Below are 23,144 nucleotides of genomic sequence, written 5' to 3' on the forward strand. Positions count from 1 at the left end.
AGGTATGACTTCAGAGGATGATCTGATCATTTTTAATATCAGCAATACATGTTTGTTTTTACCTAGTTATTGTTTGCACTGTATATCTCTGTTGATCGTCACTAGCTGTAATGGACACACAGTAATATTCAGGATTTCTAGAAAATACAATTCTGTTGAATAGTGATAAAAGTGGTATTCAGTCTTGTAAAGAAATATATGTGATATTGGGGTGTGTGTAATGGTCTGTTGCTGTGGTTTTGCTGACTCATCATCACTGTATATACTTATCAAAAGATTTCACCAACACATAAAGTCACAAGATATGGCACCTTGTGTGTCTGCCTGTCTGAACTTTCAATAACATGAATGACACTCATTTTGAAGATCGTTAAAGAATGTGAGTGAATGAGTGATTGAAAGATGAAAGAAATATGGAAATATGACAGTGGACAGTCACACAGACAACGATTTAAATAATGATTCTGATTCTTGAATTAAATCCAAATATACAGTATATATATATATATCTATATACAGTATATATGCTATAAATTCATACTCTACAGCCAATGGAGAACTGGCATCAGAGAGTTCAGCCATGTAAAGGGTTAACTGCTACATGAAGAACAGTGGATGGGGAGGAGAATTGCAATGTCACTTTGCTGAAATGAAACTAAAAGTATACAGTGTATTGTGCACGGTACCAAACTCTCTCCAGCTCTTTAGAAATATCTATTAACTACCTTTACACAGAGTCTACTTTCTCACAGAAAGGACAGAGATATTATCCACCAACACAAGCAGGTGAGTAGAGAGATTAATATGGACAGTTACATTGTAGGTAAGCTTTAGTGTGTTTACTAACTACTTCACTTTTTCGTGTTTACTGTGTGCAAATCTTTTTTTTTTTTTTTCAACGGTATGTTTAAACTCTTCCTTTGGTTATAGGACTATTTTCTATGTAATATGGTAACACCCTGTAACAAGATTGGCTAGTATCTGTCCATAACGCAATGTTGGAAACTCTAAAGCTAAAACTACAACAGAGTTGACTGACTCTACACTCTTAGAAAAAAATATGCTAAGTAGAACCATACAGGGTTCTTCGGTTTGTCCTCATAGGGAAACCCCCTGTATATGGTTCAACCTAGAACCCTCTATGAAGGGTTCTACCAAGAACCATTTTATCAGCTAAAGGTTCTTCCTAGAACCGTCTATGAAGGTTTCTACCGAGAACCCTTTTATCTTTGGAGGGTTATTACTAGAACCCTCTTTGAACGAGTAGAACCCACCAGCCTAATTATACTTTAAAATGTAGTTATTTATGACAATACATAACGTATATAATAAGGCCTTTCTTTGAGAACCTAGTTATACCCTAACACAGTTGTGTTAGGAAGCTCCTGGTTTACAGGCCACATCAGGCATGCAAGTCACATCAAATCAAATCAAATCAAATTGTATTGGTCACATGCGCCGAATACAACAGGTGCAGACATTACAGTGAAATGCTTACTTACAGCCCTTAACCAACAGTGCATTTATTTTTAACAAAAAAAGTAAAAATAAAACAACAACAAAAAAAGTGTTGAGAAAAAAAAGAGCAGAAGTAAAATAAAGTGACAGTAGGGAGGCTATATATACAGGGGGGATACCGTTGCAGAGTCAATGTGCGGGGGCACCGGCTAGTTGAGGTAGTTGAGGTAATATGTACATGTGGGTAGAGTTAAAGTGACTATGCATAAATAATTAACAGAGTAGCAGCAGCGTAAAAAGGATGGGGTGGGGGGGCAGTGCAAATAGTCCGGGTAGCCATGGTTAGCTGTTCAGGAGTCTTATGGCTTGAGGGTAGAAGCTGTTGAGAAGTCTTTTGGACCTAGACTTGGCACTCCGGTACCGCTTGCCGTCGCGGTAGCAGAGAGAACAGTCTATGACTAGGGTGGCTGGAGTCTTTGACAATTTTGAGGGCCTTCCTCTGACACCGCCTGGTATAGAGGTCCTGGATGGCAGGGAAGCTTTGCCCCAGTGATGTACTGGGCCGTACGCACTACCCTCTGTAGTGCCTTGCGGTCGGAGGCCAAGCAGTTGCCATACCAGGCGGTGATGCAACCAGTCAGGATGCTCTCGATGGTGCAGCTGTAGAATTTTCTGAGGATCTGAGGACCCATGCCAAATCTTTTCAGTCTCCTGAGGGGGAATAGGCTTTGTCGTGCCCTCTTCACGACTGTCTTGGTGTGTTTGGACCATGATAGTTCATTGGTGATGTGGACACCAAGGAACTTGAAGCTCTCAACCTGTTCCACTACAGCCCCGTCGATGAGAATGGGGGAGTGCTCAGTCCTCTTTTTTTTCCTGTATTCCACAATCATCTCCTTTGTCTTGGTCACGTTGGGGGAGAGGTTGTTGTCCTGGCACCACACGGCCAGATCTCTGACCTCCTCCCTATAGGCTGTCTCATCGTTGTCGGTGATCAGGCCTACCACTGTTGTGTCGTCGGCAAACTTAATGATGGTGTTGGAGTCGTGCCTGGCCATGCAGTCATGGGTGAACAGAGAGTACAGGAGGGGACTGAGCACGCACCCCTGAGGGGCCCCGTGTTGAGGATCAGTGTGGCAGATGTGTTGTTACCTACCCTTACCACCTGGGGGCGGCCCGTCAGGAAGTCCAGGATCCAGTTGCAGAGGGAGGTGTTTAGTCCCAGGATCCTTAGCTTAGTGATGAGCTTAGAGGGCACTATGGTGTTGAATGCTGAGCTGTAGTCAATGAATAGCATTCTCACGTAGGTGTTCCTCTTGTCCAGGTGGGAAAGGGCAGTGTGGAGTGCAATAGAGATTGCATCATCTGAGGATCTGTTGGGGCGGTATGCAAATTGGAGTGGGTCTAGGGTTTCTGGGATAATGCTGTTGATGTGAGCCATGACCAGCCTTTCAAAGCACTTCATGGCTACAGACGTCAGTGCTACGGGTCGGTAGTCATTTAGGCAGGTTATCTTAGAGTCCTTGGGCACGGGGACTATGGTGGTCTGCTTGAAACATGTTGGTATTACAGACTCAGTCAGGGACATGTTCAAAATGTCAGTGAAGACACTTGCCAGTTGGTCAGCACATGCTCGGAGTACACGTCCTGGTAATCCGTCTGGCCCTGCGGCCTTGTGAATGTTGACCTGCTTAAAAGTCTTACTCACATCGGCTACGGAGACCGTGATCACATAGTCATCCGGAACAGCTGGTGCTCTCATGCATGCTTCAGTGTTGCTTGCCTCGAAGCGAGCATAGAAGTGGTTTAGCTCGTCTGGTAGGCTTGTGTCACTGGGCAGCTCGCGGCTGTGCTTCCCTTTGTAGTCTGTAATAGTTTTCAAGCCCTGCCACATCCGACGAGCGTCAGAGCCAGTGTAGTACGATTCAATCTTAGTCCTGTATTGACTCTTTGCCTGTTTGATGGTTCGTCGGAGGTCATAGCGGGATTTCTTATAAGCGTCCGGGTTAGAGTCCCGTTCCTTGAAAGCGGCAGCTCTACCCTTTAGCTCAGTGCGGATGTTTCCTGTAATCCATGGCTTCTGGTTGGGGTATGTACGTACGGTCACTGTGGGGATGACATCATCGATGCACTTATTGATGAAGCCAGTGACTGATGTGGTGTACTCCTCAATGCTGTCTGAAGAATCCCGGAACATGTTCCAGTCTGTGCTAGCAAAACAGTCCTGTAGCTTAGCATTTGCGTCATCTGACCACTTTTTTATTAACCGAGTCACTGGTGCTTCCTGCTTTAGTTTTTGCTTATAAACAGGAATCAGGAAGATAGAGTTATGGTCAGATTTGCCAAATGGAGGGCGAGGGAGAGCTTTGTATGCGTCTCTGTGTGTGGAGTAAAGGTGGTCTAGAGTTTTTTTTCCTCTGGTTGCGCATTTAACATGCTGGTAGAAATTAGGTAGAACGGATTTAAGTTTCCCTGCATTAATGTCCCCGGCCACTAGGAGCGCTGCATCTGGATGAGCGTTTTCCTGTTGATTTATGGCCTTGTACAACTCATTCAGTGCAATCTTAATGCCAGCATTGGTTTGTGGTGGTAAATAGACAGCTATGAAAAATATAGATGAAAACTCTCTTGGTAAATAGTGTGGTCTACAGCTTATCATAAGATACTCTACCTCAGGCGAGCAAAACCTCGAGACTTCCTTAGTATTTGATTTTGTGCACCAGCTGTTGTTTACAAATATACACAGACCGCCACCCCTTGTCTTACCGGAGTCAGCCGTTCTATCCTGCCGATGTAGCGTATAGCCCGCTAGCTGAATGTTATCATTGTCGTCGTTCAGCCACGACTCGGTGAAACATAAGATATTACAGTTTTTAATGTCCCGTTGGTAGGATAACCGTAATCTTAAGTCATCCAATTTATTTTCAAATGATTGAACGTTGGCTAATAGGATTGATGGAAGAGGCAGTTTACTCGCTCGCCGTCGGATCCTTACAAGGCACCCCGATCTACGTCCACGATATCTCCGTCTCTTCCTCACGCGAATGACGGGGATTTGGGCCTTGTCGGGTGTCTGTATGATATCCTTCGCAGCCGCCTCGTTGAAGAAAAAATCTTCGTCCAATACGAGGTGAGTAATCGCTGTCCTGATATCCAGAAGCTCTTTTTGGTTATAAGAGACGATGGCAGAAACATTATGTACAAAATAAATTACAAATAACGCGGAAAAACACACATAATAGTACAATTGGTTAGAGGGCTGTAAAACGGCAGCCATCTTCTCCGGCTGGCTTGAAAAGTAATGTGTAATTCATATTGGAATCCAGCCATAGTTAGGATATCCAGCAAGTGGAATTGTTAATCACCAGCAACCTGTATTCAGAATGACTGCCAGGGTAGGGAGGATTGAATACTGAGACTACCTCAATCATCTAAACTGGAATAACAATCTCAGTAATGGGTGCAATAAATCCAGTTAATAACAGACAGGATTAGTTTAGAAAACAGTATGTTATTTATCTTTGTGAGCATAAAATTAATCAACCAATCAAAGTACATGCAAAAACAAATACATTACAGTAAAACAAACAATTCTGAAAATCTCCCTGCAATAGAGCATGCTGTGAAATATTACAGTATATATGGTTCTATGTTGAACCCTTCTTGCCTTCCAAAGAATCATAAAAAAAAACCTTTCTTCCCAAACCAGTTCTTAGGATGTTACACGTTCTAGATAGCACCCTTTGAATTACAAATAACCGTTTTCTTCCAAAAAGCATTCATCTGATCAAACCGGTTCTTGGTAGAACCCTATCCCTCCGCAAATGACCTTCTTGGAACCCATTTTTATAAGAGTGTGGATAAAAAAATTACAGTTTCACTTTTTCTCTCTGACTAGATATGGCGTCCTCCAACAGTGTCGTATCTGAAGAGCAGTTCCTGTGCTCTATCTGTATGGATGTGTTCACTGAGCCAGTCTCTATTCAATGTGGACACAACTTCTGCATGGCCTGTATCAGGAAGTACTGGGATAGCATTGAACTGTGCCAGTGCCCCATGTGTAAAAATACATTTGATAAGAGACCAGATCTCTTTGTTAATGCTTTTATTTCTGAGATGGCTGCTCAGTTCAGAAAGGCAGTTAAAAGGAAAGCTCCCAGCAGCCCAGACCAATGCCCTGCCAAACCTGGAGAAGTGTCATGTGAAATCTGCACCGAGATGAAGCTCAAGGCCCTGAAGTCCTGCCTGGTGTGTCTGACCTCTTACTGTGAGACTCACCTGGAGCCTCATCAGAGAGTCGCAGCCTTAAGGAGACACAAGCTGATCGACCCTGTTGAGAACCTGGAAGACAGGATATGCAAGACGCACGAGAGACTCCTGGAGTTGTTCTGTAGGACTGACCAGATGTGTGTTTGTGTCTTATGCATAAAAACAGACCACAAGACTCACGATATGGTCCCTCTAGAGGAAGAGTTTGGAGAGAGGAAGGGTAAATTAGAAAAAACAGAGGCAAAAGTGCAGCAGAAGATCCAGGAGCGACTGGAGAAGGTTAAGGAGATAAAACACTCAGTAGAGCTCAGCAAGAGAGATGCAGAGAGAGAGATAGCAGACAGCAGTAAGGTCTTCACTGCTCTGGTGCGCTCCATTGAAAAGAACCAGGCTGATCTCATTAAGTTGATTGAGAAGAAGCAGAAAGCAGCAGAGATGCAGGCTGAGGGGATAATTAAAGAGCTGGAGCAGGAAATCACTGAGCTAAAGAGGAGAAGCACTGAACTGGTGCAGATCTCACACACTGAGGACCATCTCCATCTAGTCCAGAGCTTCCCAACACTATGCACCCCTCCACCCACCAAGGACTGGTCTGAGATCAGTGTTCACAGCGATCTGTGTGTGATGACTTTGAGGAGAGTGGTGTGTCAGCTGGAGGAGACACTGAATAAAGAGATTGAGAAGCTACCTGAAATCAAATTGAAGAGGATGCAGCAGTATGCAGTGGATGTTACTCTGGACCCTGATACAGCACAACGTGAACTCATCCTGTCTGAGGATGGGAAACAAGTAAGATATGGAGACACACAACAGAATCTCCCTGATAACCCAAAGAGGTTTGATCCTGTCCTTATTGTCTTGGGAAAGGAGGGCTTCTCCTCAGGGAGATGTTATTATGAGGTGACTGTTACAGGGAAGACTGGATGGAGTTTAGGAGTGGCCAGAGAGTCCATAAACAGGAAAGGGAATATCACACTGTGCCCTGATAGTGGATGCTGGGCTGTGGTCCTGACGGATAGGAGTAAGTACGCAGCTTGTGCCCCCATCTGGACCCCCCTCTACCTGAGAGAGAAGCCCCAGAAGGTGGGGGTGTTTGTGGATTATGAGGACGGGCAAGTCTCCTTTTATGATGTGGATGCCAGGTCTCATATCTACTCTTTCACTGGCTGCACCTTCACTGAGAAAATCTATCCATGCTTCAACCCCGGCGTTAATCATTTTGGTAAAAACTCTGCCCCTCTGATAATCTCTTCTGTCAATCAAACTGACCTGTAAAATTAGTACCTAAATTAGAGTTTTCTTTTATGAAATAATATTTCAATGTAGTGTATTACTGATATAGTTGTTGTTTGTTATAATCTGAAGTCCATCTGTCAGTCTGTTAGACATGACGAGTACAGAATGCAGCAGCAATGTAACACAGGATCCCTGTATTACCAAATCACTCAGGCTCATAACAAGTTACCTCAAGACTACCTTAATCATTTAAACTGGAACAACGATCTTAGTAACAGGTGCAATAAATCCAATTACAAACAGATTGGATTAGTTTAGATGTTATCTTTGTATGGCATACAATTAATCAAACAATCAATGCAAAAACACAGATATTTCAGTATAACAAACAATTCTGAAAATCTCCCTGCAATAGAGCATGCTGGGAAATATTATATATGGTTCTATGTAGAACCCTTCTTGCCTTCCAAAGAATCCTTTTCGCCTTCCAAAAAATCATCAAAGAACCCTTTCTTCCAAAAAGGATTCTTCTGATCAAAACGGTTCTTGGCAGAACCCAATTCCTCCACAAACAACCCTTTTGGAATCCTTTTTTCTAAGAGTGTAGATATTATGCACACATTATATCTTTGTTGATCCTCACTAGCTGTAATGAACATTGAGTAACATTCAAGATTTTTAAAATCCAGTTGAAAAGTGATAGAATTGGTATTCAGTCTAGTACAGTCCCAGAGCTTTAGAATAGTGATGGCTATTTATGACATCAGTTTGGAATAGTAGACTAATGCCACTGTGGTGTCTGGTTGATACAATATGGAAATTTACATTTTGTGGTGGTTGATGTAGCCTTATTCTATGCAATATGATTGAATTGGATGTCATTTTGTTGGGGGGGAATCTATGTGATATTAGGATGTGTGTAATGGTCTGTTTCTGACTCATCATAAATGTATCTAATTCTCAAATATATTTTTTACAAAAAAATAAATGTACATGTTATCGCACCTTGTGTGTCTGCCTGTCTGAACTGATAATAACATGAATAACACTTAACACACGTGAAAATAAAGGTAAAGAAATAGTGAGTGAATGACGAAAGAGATCAAGAGAAATATGACAGTGGACAGTCACACAGGCACCTCGACTTAAATAATGTATTATTGACTTAAATCTAAATAAAAATATATACAGTATGCTTTGAAATTCATAATCTACAGACAATAGAAAACTGGCATCTGAGAGAGTTCAGCCATGTAAGGAGTTAACTGTTCCAGGGACAGGGGAGGACCATTTCAACATCACTTTACTGAAGTGGATTGGGAGGAGCGTTTCAACATCACTTTACTGAAGTGGATTGGGAGGAGCGTTTCAATATCACTTAACTGAAGTGGATTGGGAGGAGCGTTTCAACATCACTTTACTGAAGTGGATTGGGAGGAGCGTTTCAACATCACTTTACTGAAGTGGATTGGGAGGAGCGTTTCAATATCACTTAACTGAAGTGGATTGGGAGGAGCGTTTCAACATCACTTTACTGAAGTGGATTGGGAGGAGCATTGCGATATCACTTAACTGAAGTGGATTGGGAGGAGCTTTGCGATATCACTTTGCTGAAATGAAACTTAAGCATACAGTGTATTGTGTACGGACCAAACTCTCTCCAGCTCTTCAGAAATATATATATTAGATACATTGAGTCTACTATCTCACAGAAAATACAGAAATGTTACCCAGAAAAACATGCAGGTGAGTAGAGAGATTAACATGACCAGATAAATTGAAGATAAAGCTTAACCATGTTTGATGTGTGCAAATCCTTTTTTCCAACAGTCTATTAAAACTCTTTATTCTTTGGTTATGAAACTATTTTCTATGTTATATGGTAACACCTTGTGTCTAGATTGGCTAGTATCCGCCCATAACGCAATGTAGGAAACTAAAGCTAAAACTACAATTTAGTTGACTGATTCTAGATTCAATTTTTTTACAGTTTCACTTTCTTTCTCTGTCTATATATGGTATACTCCAGCAGTCCTGTATGAAGAGCAGTTCCTGTGTCTATCTTTCTGGATGTGTTCACTGAGGAATGCTGAAGGGCTCATTAAAGAGCTGGAGAAGGAAATCACTGAGCTAAAGAGAAGAAGCACTGACCTTGAGCACCTCTCACACACTGAGGACCACCTAAACCTCCTCCAGAGCTTCCCATCCCTGTGCAACCCTCCACTCACCAAGGACAGTGATCTGTGTGTGGGGACTGTGAGGAGAGCTGTGTCTCAGCTAGAAGAGACAGTCATAAGTGAGATGAAGAGGTTGTGTGATGCTGAGCTGAAGAGGATTCAGCAGTATGCAGTGGATGTTACCTTGGACCCTGATACAGCAAGCCCCTGGCTCATACTGTCTAAGAATGGGAAAGAAGTGAGAACTGGAGACAAAAAACAGGATCTCCCTGATAACCCAAAGAGGTTTGATTCTGCCGTTAATTTCTTGGGAAAGAAAGGCTTCACCTCAGGGAGATTCTACTATGAGGTGACTGTTACAGGGAAGACTGAGTGGAATTTAGGAGTTGCCAGAGAGTCCGTCAACAGAAAGGGGACTGTCACATTGAGCCCTGATAATGGACGCTGGGCAGTGATCCTGAGGGATGGGAGTACGTACATAGCTTGTGCCCCGACCCGTGTCCACCTCTACCTGAGAGAGAAGCCCCAGAAGGTGGGGGTGTTTGTGGATTATGAGGAGGGGCAGGTCTCCTTTTATGATGTGGAGGCCAGGTCTCATATCTACTCTTTCACTGGCTACACCTTCATTGAGAAACTCTATCCATACTTCAGCCCTTTGCTCAATGATGGTGGTAAAAACTCTACTCCTCTAATCATCTCTCCTTCAATCACACAGACAGAGTTTGAACCTGAAATTAACTGACCTGTAAAATTACCTCAATTAGAGTTCACTCTTTCATCAAACACCAGGGAGAATATTTCACTGTATTTTCTTAACTGGGGTTGTTTGTTATTATCAGTAGCCTATCTTTTTTAAAGTTTCTCAGTAAGAAAACCAAACATTTTGCTCAAATAGAAGGGGGAACTAACAGAGTCACTGACAACAACTAAAACGAACCAGTGCCGTTTTGGGAGGGGTTCTAAATGACATTCATGGGGGTGTCCACTGAAAGTTGACTAGCAGCAACATCTGGGACCTAAAAGACACCCACCATGAGTGCCCACTAAAAGGCAAACAAAAGAAAAACCCACACCAAACAAAGACAGGAAGCAAACTAAAATGGTGGAGCAAAATAAAAACAGGTAAGATCAGATAAAGGATTGTTCTTTTAGAACTCAAATAGGGAGAGGCAACGAAAGGTGTTAACCCTCCACATCTCTCAAGATAAATGGAGCACAGGGCCGGCCACTCTTAAATATCACCTGGGCCAGCACAGGTGAAACACCTTCCCACTAACGAGATGACAAACCAGCACAGGTGTTATACTGACTAACGAGGTGACACCAATCAGTGCACCCCACGTGCTAACGTCCAACCTCTAAATATCAATTGAAAAACCAAAGCCTGTAACATTGTCAGTCTGTTAGACATGAGTAGTGCAGAATGCACCAGCAATGTAACATAGGCTACCTGTATTACCAAATCTCTCAGGCTCACAACAAGGTATGACTTCATATCTGGGAGAGAAAATTCAGAGGATGTTCTGATTATTGTCCCCCACGATTAAATCGGGGAGGGGACTTTGGATCTGTCTCCGTCCGTTAGCACGTTTGTATGTTTGTCACACGTGATATCTCAGACTGGAATGGCCCGTTTTTTATTACACTTGGTTGTATGATGCGTCTTGCTATGGAGATCCATCATTTTCAAAATGACACAGATTGGCCAGATGGAGGCACTATAACAAGCAATTAAAAATGCACATTTTGAAAGGTCACGTACCTCATCCAGTTTGACCAAAAGTCATGAAATACGGTACGTCGGTCCCTCTCTTCACAAGGAACAAATTTGCCTCAGGGATCCATAAGGTCTGCAATGATGGATATTCTGCCATTTAGAATTTTGTGAAAAACACTTAAAACGCTACTCCTCTGGCACTGAATGACCGATCTGCAAGAAACTTGATATGTGGCATGTATGGACAAAGGTCTCTCAACGCCATATATTCCAGACTAGTACCTAAAACAACATGGCCGTATTGGCCAATAAACATTCATGTGGTCTGACACACAAATCAGTCACAGATATTTGTATTGTAACATAATTCGGTACACATGTTGAAAACACTGTCAAGAGTCAACATATGCAAGAACATTCATATCGACCACAAGGTGGCGCTATAACTGGCACATGTTTTGTTTCTATCAGCATAGTCTAGTTTGAATTTGCCGGGGGAAGGGGTTTCGGGTGGGGATAGCTACATAATTCGTGGGGGACAAAATGTTTACTGTTGCATTGTTTTTATACAGATAATATCAGCACTATATGTTTTTTTTACCTAGATAGTATTTGCACTGTATATCTATGTTGATCCTCAATAGCTGTAATGGACACTGAGTAACATTCCGGATGTCTAGATAATTAAATTCAGTTGACTAGTGATACAATTGGTAATGGTCCGTTTCTGTTGTTTTGCTGACTCATCATCACTGTATATACTTATCAAAAGATTTTCACTAACAAATAAAGTCACAAGATATGGCACCTTGTGTGTCTGCCTGTCTGAACTTTCAATAACATGAATGACATTCATTTTGAAGATCGTTAAAGAATGTGAGTGAATGAGTGATTGAAAGACGAAAGAAATATGGAAATATGACAGTGGACAGTCACACAGACAACGATTTAAATAATGATTCTGATTATTGAATTAAATCCAAATATACATTATATACAGTATAAATATATATGCTTTAAATTCATACTCTACAGCCAATGGAGAACTGGCATCAGAGAGTTCAGCCATGTAAGGGGTTAACTGCTCCATGAAGAACAGTGGATGGGGAGGAGAATTGCAATGTCACTTTGCTGAAATGAAACTAAAGTATACAGTGTATTGTGCACGGTACCAAACTCTCTCCAGCTCTTTAGAAATATCTATTAACTACCTTTACACAGAGTCTACTTTCTCACAGAAAGGACAGAGATATTATCCACCAACACAAGCAGGTGAGTAGAGAGATTAATATGGACAGTTAAATTGTAGGTAAGCTTTAGTGTGTTTACTAACTCCTTTACTTTTTCGTGTTTACTGTGTGCAAATCTTATTTAATTTTTTTTCAACGGTATGTTTATACTCTTCATCCTTTGGTTATAGGACTATTTTCTCTGTTATATGGTAACACCCTGTATCAAGATTGGCTAGTATCTGTCCATAACGCAATGTTGGAAACTCTAAAGCTAAAACTACAACAGAGTTGACTGATTCTACACTCTTAGAAAAAACAGATGCTAAGTAGAACCATACAGGGTTCTTTGGTTTGTCCTCATAGGGAAACCCCCTGTATATGGTTCTACCTAGAACCGTCTATGAAGAGTTCTACCGATAACCCTTTTATACAACATGCCTACCACTTTGAAGATGCAAAATATTTTTTATTGTGAAACAAACAAGAAATAAGACAAAAAAACTGAGAACTTGAGCGTGCATAACTATTCACCCCCCCGCCCCACAAAGTCAATACTTTGTAGAGCCATAAGCTCTCTATAATCTTGGCACATCTAGCCACTGGGATTTTTGCCCATTCTTCAAGGCAAAAAGGCTCCAGCACTTTCCAGTTGGATGTGTTCCGCTGGTGTACAGCAATCTTTAAGTTATAACACAGATTCTCAATTGGATTGAGTTCTGGGCTTTGACTAGGCCATTCCAAGACATTTAAATGTTTCCCCTTAAACCACTCGAGTGTTGCTTTAGCAGTATGCTTAGGGTCATTGTCCTGCTGGAAGGTGAACCTCCGTCCCAGTCTCAAATCTCTGGAAGACTGAAACAGGTTTCCCTCAAGAATTTCCCTGTATTTAGCGCCATCCATCATTCCTTCAATTCTGACCAGTTTCCCAGTCCCTGCCGATGAAAAACATCCCCACAGCATGATGCTGCCACCACCATGCTTCACTGTGTGGATGATGTTCTCGGGGTGATGAGAGGTGTTGGGTTTGCGCCAGACATAGCGTTTTCCTTTATGGCCAAAAAGTTCAATTTAAGTCTCATCTGACCAGAGTACCTTCTTCCATATGTTTGGGGAGTCTCCCACATGCCTTTTGGCGAACACCAAACGTGTTTGCTTATTTTTTTCTTTAAGCAATGGCTTTTTTTTCTGGCCACTCTTCCGTAAAGCCCAGCTCTGTGGAGTGTACGGCTTAAAGTGGTCCTATGGACAGATACTCCAATCTCCGCTGTGGAGCTTTGCAGCTCCTTCAGGGTTATCTTTGGTCTCTTTGTTGCCTCTCTGATTAATGCCCTCCTTGCCTGGTCCGTGTGTTTTGGTGGGGGGCCCTCTCTTGGCAGGTTTGTTGTGGTGCCATATTCTTTCCATTTTTTAATAATGGATTTAATGGTGCTCCGTGGGATGTTCAAAGTTTCGGATATTTTTTTATAACCCAACCCTGATCTGTACTTCTCCACAACTTTGTCCCTGACCTGTTTGGAGAGCTCCTTGGTCTTCATGGTGCTACTTGCTTGGTGGTTCCCCTTGCTTAGTGGCGTTGCAGACTGGGGCCTTTCAGAACAGGTGTATATATACTGAGATCATGTGACAGATCATGTGACACTTAGAATTCACACAGGTGGACTTTATTTAACTAATTATGTGACTTCTGAAGGTAAATGGTTGCATCAGATCTTATTTAGGGGCTTCATAGCAAAGGGGGTGAATACATACGCACGCACCACTTTCCCTTTATTTAACAAGTTTTTTTTTTCATTTCACGACACCAATTTGGACTATTTTGTGTATGTCCATTACATGAAATCCAAATAAAAATCAATTTAACTTACAGGTTGTAATGCAACAAAATAGGAAAAACACCAAGGGGGTGAATAGTTTTTCAAGGCACTGTATACCCTAACACAGTGGTGTTAGGAAGCTCCTGGTTTACAGGCCACATCAGGCATGCAAGTCACATTATGCTGGCTTGAAAAGTAATGTGTAATTCATATAGGAATCCAGCCATAGTTAGGATATTCAGCAAGTGGAGTTGTTAATCACCCGCAACCTGTATTCAGAATGACTGCCAGGGTAGAGAGGATTGAATACTGAGACCTTAATCATCTAACCTGGAACAACAATCTCAGTAACGGATGCATAAATCCAGTTAATAACAGACAGGATTAGTTTAGAAAACAGTATGTTATTTATCTTTGTGAAGCATAAAATTAATCAACCAATCAAAGTACATGCAAAAACAAATACATTACAGTAAAACAAACAATTCTGAAAATCTCCCTGCAATAGAGCATGCTGTGAAATATTACAGTATATATGGTTCTATGTCGAACCCTTCCCTTCCAAAGAACCCTTCTTGCCTTCCAAAGAATCATCAAAAAAGCCTTTCTTCCCAAACCAGTTCTTAGGATGTTACACATTCTAGATAGCACCCTTTGACTTACAAATAACAGTTTTTTTCCAAAAAGGGTTAATCTGATCAAAACGGTTCTTGGTAGAACCCTATCCCTCCGCAGATTACCTTCTTGGAACCCAACGCCTGCCAAACCTGGAGAAGTGTCATGTGAAATCTGCACTGAGACAAAGCTCAAGGCCCTGAAGTCCTGCCTGGTGTGTCTGACCTCTTACTGTGAGACTCACCTGGAGCCTCATCAGATAGCCCCAGCCCTGAAGAGACACAAGCTGATCGACCCTGTTGAGAACCTGGAAGACAGGATATGCAAGACGCACGAGAGACTCCTGGAGTTGTTCTGTAGGACTGACCAGATGTGTTTTTGTGTATTGTGCATAAAAACAGACCTCTAGACTCACGATATGGTCCCTGTAGAGGAAGAGTTTGGAGAGAGGAAGGGTAAATTAGAAAAAACAGAGGCAAAAGTGCAGCAGAAGATCCAGGAGCGACTGGAGAAGGTTAAGGAGATAAAACACTCAGTAGAGCTCAGCAAGAGAGCTGCAGAGAAAGAGATAGCAGACAGCGGTCAGATCTTCACTGCTCTGGTGCGCTCCATTGAAAAGAACCAGGCTGATCTCATTAAGGTGATTGAGAAGAAGCAGAAAGCAGCAGAGATGCAGGCTGAGGGGCTCATTAAAGAGCTAGAGCAGGAAATCAATGAGCTAAAGAGGGAAGCACTGAGCTGGAGCAGATTTCACACACTGAGGTCCACCTCCACCTCCTCCATAGCTTCCCATCCATGTGCAGAACTCCACCAACCAAGGACTGGTCTGAGATCAGTGTTCACAGTGATCTGTGTGTGGGGACTGTGAGGAGAGCAGTGCAGTTGCCGTACCAGGCGGTGATACAGCCCGACAAGATGCTCTCAATGGTGTATTTGTAGAAGTTTGTAAGGGTCTTAGGGGCCAAGCCAAATTTCTTCAGCCTCCTGTTGCGCTTTCTTCACCACACTGTCTGTGTGTATGGACCATTTCTGGTTGTCAGTAATGTTCACGCTGAGGAACTTGAAGCTTTTCACCCTCTCCACTGCGGTCCCGAAGCTGTGGATGGGGCCATGCTCTCTCTGCTGTCTCCTGTAGACCACGATCAGCTCCTTAGTTTGGTTGATGTTTAAGGAGAGGTTATTTTCCTGGTACCACTCCATCAGGGCCCTCACCTCCTCCCTTTAGACTGTCTCGTAGTTGTTGGTAATCAGGCCTACCATTGTTGTGTCATCAGCAAACGTAATGATTGAGTTGGAGTCGTGCGTGGCCACGAAGCCATGGGTGAACAGGGAGTACAGGAGGGGGCTGAGCCACACACCCTTGTGATGCCCCCGTTTTGAGGGTCAGAGTGGCAGAGGTGATGTTGCCTACCTTCACCACCTGGGGTCGGCTTGTCAGGAAGTCCAGGACCCAGTTGCACAGGGCGGGGTTCAGACACAGGGCCTCGAGCTTAATGATGAGCTTGGAGGGCACTATGGTGGTGAAGGCTGAGCTGTAGTCGATGAACAGCATTCTTACATAGGTATTCCTCTTGTCCATATGGTATAGAGCAGTGTGATGGTGATTGCATCATCTGTGGATCTATTGGGGCAGTATGCAAATTGTAGTTGGTCTAGGGTGTAAGGTAAGGTGGAGGTGATATGATCCTTAACTAGCCTCTCAAAGCACTTCATGATGACAGAAGTGAGCGCTACGGGGCGATTTAGTAACATAAATTTAGTTCAGTTACCTTCTCTTTCTTGGGTACAGGAACAATGGTGGACATTTTGAAGCAAGTGGGGACAACAAACTGGGATAGCGAGAGATTCGATATGTCCGTTAACACTTCAGCCAGCTGGTCTGCACATGCTGTGAGGACGCGGCTTGGGATGCCGTTTTTGGCCGGCAGCCTTGCGACAGATAACACACTTAAATGTCTTACTCACGTCAGCCACGGAGAACGAGAGCTCACAGTCCTCGTGAGTGGTGGTGGCCCACGTCGGCGGCGCTTTGTTTTCCTCTAACAGGATGAAGGTGTTTAGCTGATCCAGGAGCGTGGTGTCGGTGTCCGTAACGTGGCTGGCTTTCCCTTTATAATCCGTGATTGTCTAAGGTCCCTGCCACATACAGTACGTCTCGTGTCTGAGCCGTTGATTTGATTCCATTTTGTCCCTGTACTGTCATTTTGCCTCTGATTGCCTTACGGAGGTCATAGCTGGTCTGTTTGTACACATCCAGGTTCCCAGTCGCCTTGTGGTGGTTCGCGCTTTCAGTTTTGCTCACAGTTTTTGGTTTGGATAAGTTCTAATCGTCACAGTGGAACAACATCATCTATGCACTTCCTGATGAACTCAGTCACCGAGTTACTGTATACGTCAATACTGTTCTCAGAGGCAACCCGGAACATTTCCCAGTCCGCGTGCTCAAAACAAACGTTCAAGAGTCCTTACCATGGGTACTTCCTGTTTAAGTTTCTGCCTATAGGGGGGAAGCGTGACCTGATTTGCCAAAAGGGAGGGCAGGGGAGTGCCTTGTAGAAGGGGGAGTAGCAATAGTCAAGAGTGCTCGATCCGCGAGTAGCACAGGAGATGTGTTGATAAACCTTCAGTAGCATTTTCCTCAGATTTCCTTTATTTAAGTCCCCAGCTACAATAAATGCGGCCTCAGGATATGCGGTTTCCAGTTTGCACAAAGTCCAGTGTAGTTCCTTGTGAGCCGTCACGTGTCGGCTTTGGGGGGTATATACACGGCCGTGACAATGACAGAAGAAAGTTATCTCAGGAGTTAATGCGGTCAGCGTTTGATGGTGAGGTTTTCCAGATCGGGAGAACAAATGGACTTGAGTTCCTGTACGTTACCACAATCACACCATGAGTAGTTAACCATAAAGCATACACCTCCACTTTTCTTTTTCCTGGAGAGTTCTTTCTTCCTGTCGGTGCGATGGACGGAGAACCCAGCTGGCTGAATCCCCATACCTCAGCTTTATAGCAAACTAAGTGACGGGGCTGCAAACTGCGGCTGCCACTTTTTGTCGTTACAGAATAAAACAATGGGAGACAGAAATGAAAAAGGCCACAGTTAAAAGGACTGATAGGATTACATCACATTTAGTGGCATAAAGAGCAAGTCTGAAAATGGATGTTGGGATCGTTAATGTAACTCTGGTGGAAGAGTTGTCACATTAGAGAACTACTGGAGAGTAGTCACTAACTCTCTCTCTCTCACACACACACACACACACACACACACACACATAATGACTGTGAAACATTGTTGCATTTAAACTTTAGATCACCGGTTATTGTGATGAATGTGATTAAATATATTTGCAATGGGAAGTAATAGCTGGTTTGTTAATTTCATTTTGGAAAGAAAATGGTTGTGTTTTTGTATTGGTCTGATTTCATGTTGCTTCGTCCCGCAACAAGCCATTATTTACAGACAACTCGTTGTGGAAGCTTCCGTAGCCTGGCGTCCATGATTAACCAAGTCAAAACTATTTGGTTTCACCAAAATAACATTTCCAGTCAACAGAGGTATATTCAGTATGTTATTTTCTTGATTTTTGAGTCTGATAAAACATATTGGAAGATTTTTGGTCCTATAGTCACGGTTCGCCGCTGGTCACACATGCACACACACGCACACACACACACACACACACACACACACACACACACACACACACACACACACACACACACACACACACACACACACACACACACACACACACACACACACACACACACACACACACACACACAAAGATGACACCTCTAACAGTGATTTTCTAGGGTTAGAGGTTAAACTGTGGTGATAGGGAGGGCGTGAACTACAAGACCACCTAATGGCTACATAGATAACAGCACAGTAATACACAGCACATCTATTTAACCATAATTGGCAATGACAAGTATCCAATAGCAGCAGTCTATTGCTAAATATAAGACCACCATAAGTTGTCAGTTTCAGATATTTTTGCAATTCGTTCCAGTCATTGGTAGCAGAGAACTGGAAGGAATGGCGGCCAAAGGAGATGTTGGCTTTGGGAATGACCAGTGAGATATACCTGCTGGAGCGCATACTACGGGTGGGTGTTGCTATGGTGACCAATGAGCTAAGATAAGGTGAGGATTTGCCTAGCAGTGATTTATAGATGGCCTGGAGCCAGTGGGTTTGGCGACAAATATGTAGTGAGGGCCAGCCAACGAGAGCGTACAGGTCACAATGGTGGGTAGTATATGGGGCTTTGGTGACAAAACGGATGGCACTGTGATAGACTACATCCAATTTGCTGAGTAGCGTGTTGGAGGCTATTTTATAAATGACATCGCCGAAGTCAAGGATCGGTAGGATAGTCAGTTTTACGAGGGCATGTTTGGCAGCATGAGTGAAGGAGGCTTTGTTGCGAAATAGGAAGCCGATTCTAGATTTAACTTTGGATTGGAGATGCTTAATGTGAGTCTGGAAGGAGAGTTTACAGTCTAACCAGACACCTAGGTATTTGTAGTTGTCCACATACTCTAGGTCAGACCCGTCGGGAGTAGTGATTCTAGTCGGGTGTGCGGGTGCCAGCAGTGTTCGATTGAAGAGCATGCATTTAGTTTTACTAGTGTTTAAGAGCAGTTGGAGGCTACTGAAGGAGTGTTGTATGGCATTGAAGCTCGTTTGGAGGTTTGTTAACACAGTGACCAATGAAGGGCCAGATGTATACAAAATGGTGTCGTCTGCGTAGAGGTGGATCTGAGAGTCACCAGCAGCAAGAGCGATATCATTGATATACACAGAGAAAAGAGTCGGCCCAAGAATTGAACCCTGTGGCACCCCCATAGAGACTGCCATAGGTCCAGAAACAGGCCCTCCGATTTGACACATTGAACTCTATCTGAGAAGAAGTTGGTGAACCAGGCGAGGCAGTCATTTGAGAAACCAAGGCTATTTAGTCTGCCAATAAGAATGCTGTGGTTGACAGAGTCGAAAGCCTTGGCCAGGTCGATGAAGACGGCTGCACAGTACTGTCTATTAGCGATCGTGGTTATAATATCGTTTAGGACCTTTAGCATGGCTGAGGTGCACCCATGACCAGCTCGGAAACCGGATTGCATAGCGGAGAAGGTACGGTGGGATTCGAAATGGTCGGTGATCTGTTTGTTAACTTGGCTTTCAAAAACTTTCGAAGGGCAGGATGGATATAGGTCTGTAACAGTTTGGATCTAGAGTGTCACCCCCTTTGAAGAGGGGGATGACCGCAGCAGCTTTCCAATCTCTGGGGATCTCAGACGTTACGAAAGAGAGGTTGAACAGGCTAGTAATAGGGGTTGCGACAATTTCGGCGGCTAGTTTTAGAAAGAAAGGGTCCATATTGTCTAGCCCAGATGATTTGTAGGGGTCCAGATTTTGCAGCTCTTTCAGAACATCAGCTGTCTGAATTTGTGTGAAGGAGAAGCATATATATTCACATATGGTGTCCAGGGCACAGCTGGGGGCTGAGGGGGGTCTGTAGCAAGCGGCAACAGTGAGAGACTTATTTCTGGAAAGGTGGATTTTTAGAAGTAGAAGCTCAAACTGTTTGGGCACAGACTTGGATAGTATGATAGAGCTCTGCAGGCTATCTCTACAGTAGATTGCAACTCCACCCCCTTTGGCAGTTCTATCTAGATGGAAAATGTTGTAGTTGGGGATGGAAATTTCAGAATTTTTGGTGGCCTTCCTAAGCCAGGATTCAGACACTGCTAGAACATCAGGGTTGGCGAAGTGTGCTAACGCAGTGAATAACTCAACTTAGGAAGGAGGCTACTGATGTTAACGTGCAGAAAACCAAGGCTTACGGTTACAGAAGTCAACAAATGATAGCTCCTGGGGAGTAGGTTAGCCTCTACATCACCAGAGGAACAGAGGAGGACTAGAATAAGGATACGGCTAAAGGCTTTAAGAACTGGTCTTCTAGTGCATTGGGTACAGAGAATAAAGGGGGCAGATTTCCTGGCGTTGTAGAATAGATTCAGGGCATTATGTACAGGCACGGATTTGAAAGGATATGAGTACAGTGGAGGTAAACCTAAGCGTTAGGTAACAATGAAAGATATAGCATCACTGGAGGCACCGATTGAGCCGGTCTCGGCGTGTATGGGGGGTGGAACAAAGGAACTATTTGAGGCAGTTTGAGAGGGACTTGGGGTTCTACAGTGAAATTGTATAATAAGAACTAACTAGAACAGCAATAGGCAAGGCATATTGACATGGGAGAGAGGCATAAAGCAATCACAGGTGTTATTAGAGAGAGCTAAGACAACAACTGGTAATGGCGACAAAGTTTGGGCTGAGGCTAAACAGATAAACAGGACAGGGTACCGTGTAAAGGAACAGTCCAGCAGGCATCAGCTGTGCAGCTAAGTGATCGTAAGGTCCAGTGAACATCAATATGTGAGTCCGAGAGCAGTTCGAATTGGTACTACAGCACAGCGATCAGGAAGCACGGCTGTCGTTTGCGTGTGCTAGCGGGCCGGGGCTAGCAGATGGCAATGTGTCTGTCACCGCAGCGACGGTCGAGGTCGCTGTGATGGAGACGGAGGAGTGGGACGGATCACCGCGGTAAAGCACGCCCTGGTCAGGTCTAGTTTTAGGGGAAGTGTGTGTGTGTCTAACTATGTATATGTCTATGTGTGTTAGTGTGTGTGTGTATGCATGCTTGTGTGGGTGTGGCAGAGTGGTGTTAAATCACTAATGGCCGCCACGCCTCCCAATCGACCAGGGTCGTGGCACAACAACAGCGTTGCCGCAGGGACACATCAATCAACCTGGACACAGCGCTTTCTCTCAACACAGCCCAGCTACAACAACAGACTGAGAGAATAGCCTGGGCATAATCAACAGAAAATAAAGAGCAGAGAAAACCACAAAATAGGAGGAAGGGAAGGAGGAGGATAATCAAAAGACAAAAGAGAGAAACTGATAAAGAAAAAGAGAGGAAGAGAGGTGGGAAGAGGTGACAGAAAAGGAGGAGAGAACCAAGGGATGGGACCCTTAGGGGAAAAACCACATGAATTTCACATGAGCACATCAAAACATTGATAAATACGCTGAATCTGGGAAGCAGTGTGTTGTTTCCGGTCCTTTTCCATCCCCACGGATATGGTTTTTAGTCGTATACACCAATTACACACCTGGCTTAAGGGATACTGCTGCATGATGGGAATTCCTTTTGTGGATAACTTTGCAGCTTTTACAGACCGACCAGATCTATTTCTTCGGGACAATTTACATCTTAACAGGTATGGCTCCAGCATCCTCTCCACTACCATGTCTCTTACTCTTGCCTCATGTAGAGCCTTTGATACCTGACGTTGTGTATTTTCGGGGGTTGACTTTTGGGATTGTACGCTCCCCTATCAGACTATGTTCAATGCTCCTCTCCCAGTTTCATGAATTAGTCCCTCAATTGCAAATATGGAACAAACTTCAGCTAACAACCTTTCTGCAATTCCCAGATTATTGTCCAATCACCGTATTGCGAATACTACTTACATGCAGACAGGTATTGTTAGTAGTAATCTTGTCCCCATAAAATTTAGCTCTGTCAATAGCCCGAAAATGGTTTATTGCTCATTCAGTGCAGCTTCAGGTGCTACCTTGGATACTCCATCTGATATGAATTCCCGTAGCAATGGCATTGGAATAATTCATTTGAATGCTAGAAGCCTGATCCAAAAGTTGGACTTTATTGAAATGTTGGTCTCACAATCAAATGTTGACGTACTGATTGTATCTGAATCGTGGCTGTGTGATTATGTGCCTGATTCAGATGTTCAGTTGATTGGGTACAATATTTATAGAGCTGATAGAGTTGGTGGTATCGCGATTTATGTAAAATGCTGCTTAAATGTTTCTGTGTCCATATCAACCTCTGTCCCAAAGCAATATGAATGTCTAGTTTTAAATGTGGTACTTGGTAATAATGCTCATTTAACTCTAGCAGGGGTATATCGCCCCCCCTCAGCTCCTCCTTGTACTCTATGCAAATTATATGATATACTGTCTAACTATGCAAACTCTGAATTACTGATTTTGGGAGATTTTAACCTGGATTGGCTTTCACCAGTATCCGATAAATTAAAAGATATTTGTACTGAGCTAAATCTAATTCAGCTGATAACTAAACCAACCCGTCCCAACTTTAAGAATCCAGTAAAATCTACTCTACTAGACATTATTCTAACGAATACCCCCCATAAATACACAGCCAGTGGGGTTTTTTCAAATGATATCAGTGACCACTGCTCTATTGCTTGTATTAGAGATACCAGGCTGAAACACTCTGATCCCTGTATAATCTCTAAGAGAAATTATAAACATTTCTCACAGCAAGCTTTTATCCTTGACATATATCACTGAGCTTTTTATCCACTTGCTGCTTTCTGGACCCGGTTTTAGCCAGTGCTTTTTTCTCTTCTATTGTTACCTCTATGTCTGATAAACATGCCCCGCTGAAGAATCACAGAGTAAGAAACCGAACCAGTTCTTGGTTCTCTCCTGAATTGTCAGGTCTTTTTCTGCAAAAGAATCGGGCCTTGGTCTTGGCGAGGAAAACAGGTACTCCAGCTG

The 23,144-nt window shown here is 43.4% G+C and overlaps 3 protein-coding genes across 4 annotated transcripts in view; 2 read left to right on the plus strand and 1 right to left on the minus strand.

Moving 5' to 3' along the window:
* The window catches only part of LOC121543412 (voltage-dependent calcium channel subunit alpha-2/delta-1), a 194,254-nt gene that overhangs the window by 62,853 nt on the left and 108,257 nt on the right, over positions 1 to 23,144 (minus strand). The window lies entirely within an intron of this gene.
* Positions 682 to 7,339, plus strand: LOC121543413 (E3 ubiquitin-protein ligase TRIM39-like). Its single transcript, XM_041853260.2, has 2 exons — positions 682 to 786; positions 5,357 to 7,339. The coding sequence occupies exon 2, from the start codon at positions 5,359 to 5,361 to the stop codon at positions 7,000 to 7,002; it is 1,644 nt and encodes a 547-aa protein (XP_041709194.1). The 5' UTR covers positions 682 to 786; positions 5,357 to 5,358; the 3' UTR covers positions 7,003 to 7,339.
* On the plus strand, positions 9,034 to 9,882 carry LOC121543729 (erythroid membrane-associated protein-like). Its single transcript, XM_041853880.1, has one exon. It carries the CDS (start codon positions 9,034 to 9,036, stop codon positions 9,880 to 9,882), a length of 849 nt encoding a protein of 282 aa, XP_041709814.1.

Source organism: Coregonus clupeaformis, chromosome 28 (assembly GCF_020615455.1).
Source record: "Coregonus clupeaformis isolate EN_2021a chromosome 28, ASM2061545v1, whole genome shotgun sequence".
Taxonomy (NCBI): Eukaryota; Metazoa; Chordata; class Actinopteri; order Salmoniformes; family Salmonidae; genus Coregonus; species Coregonus clupeaformis.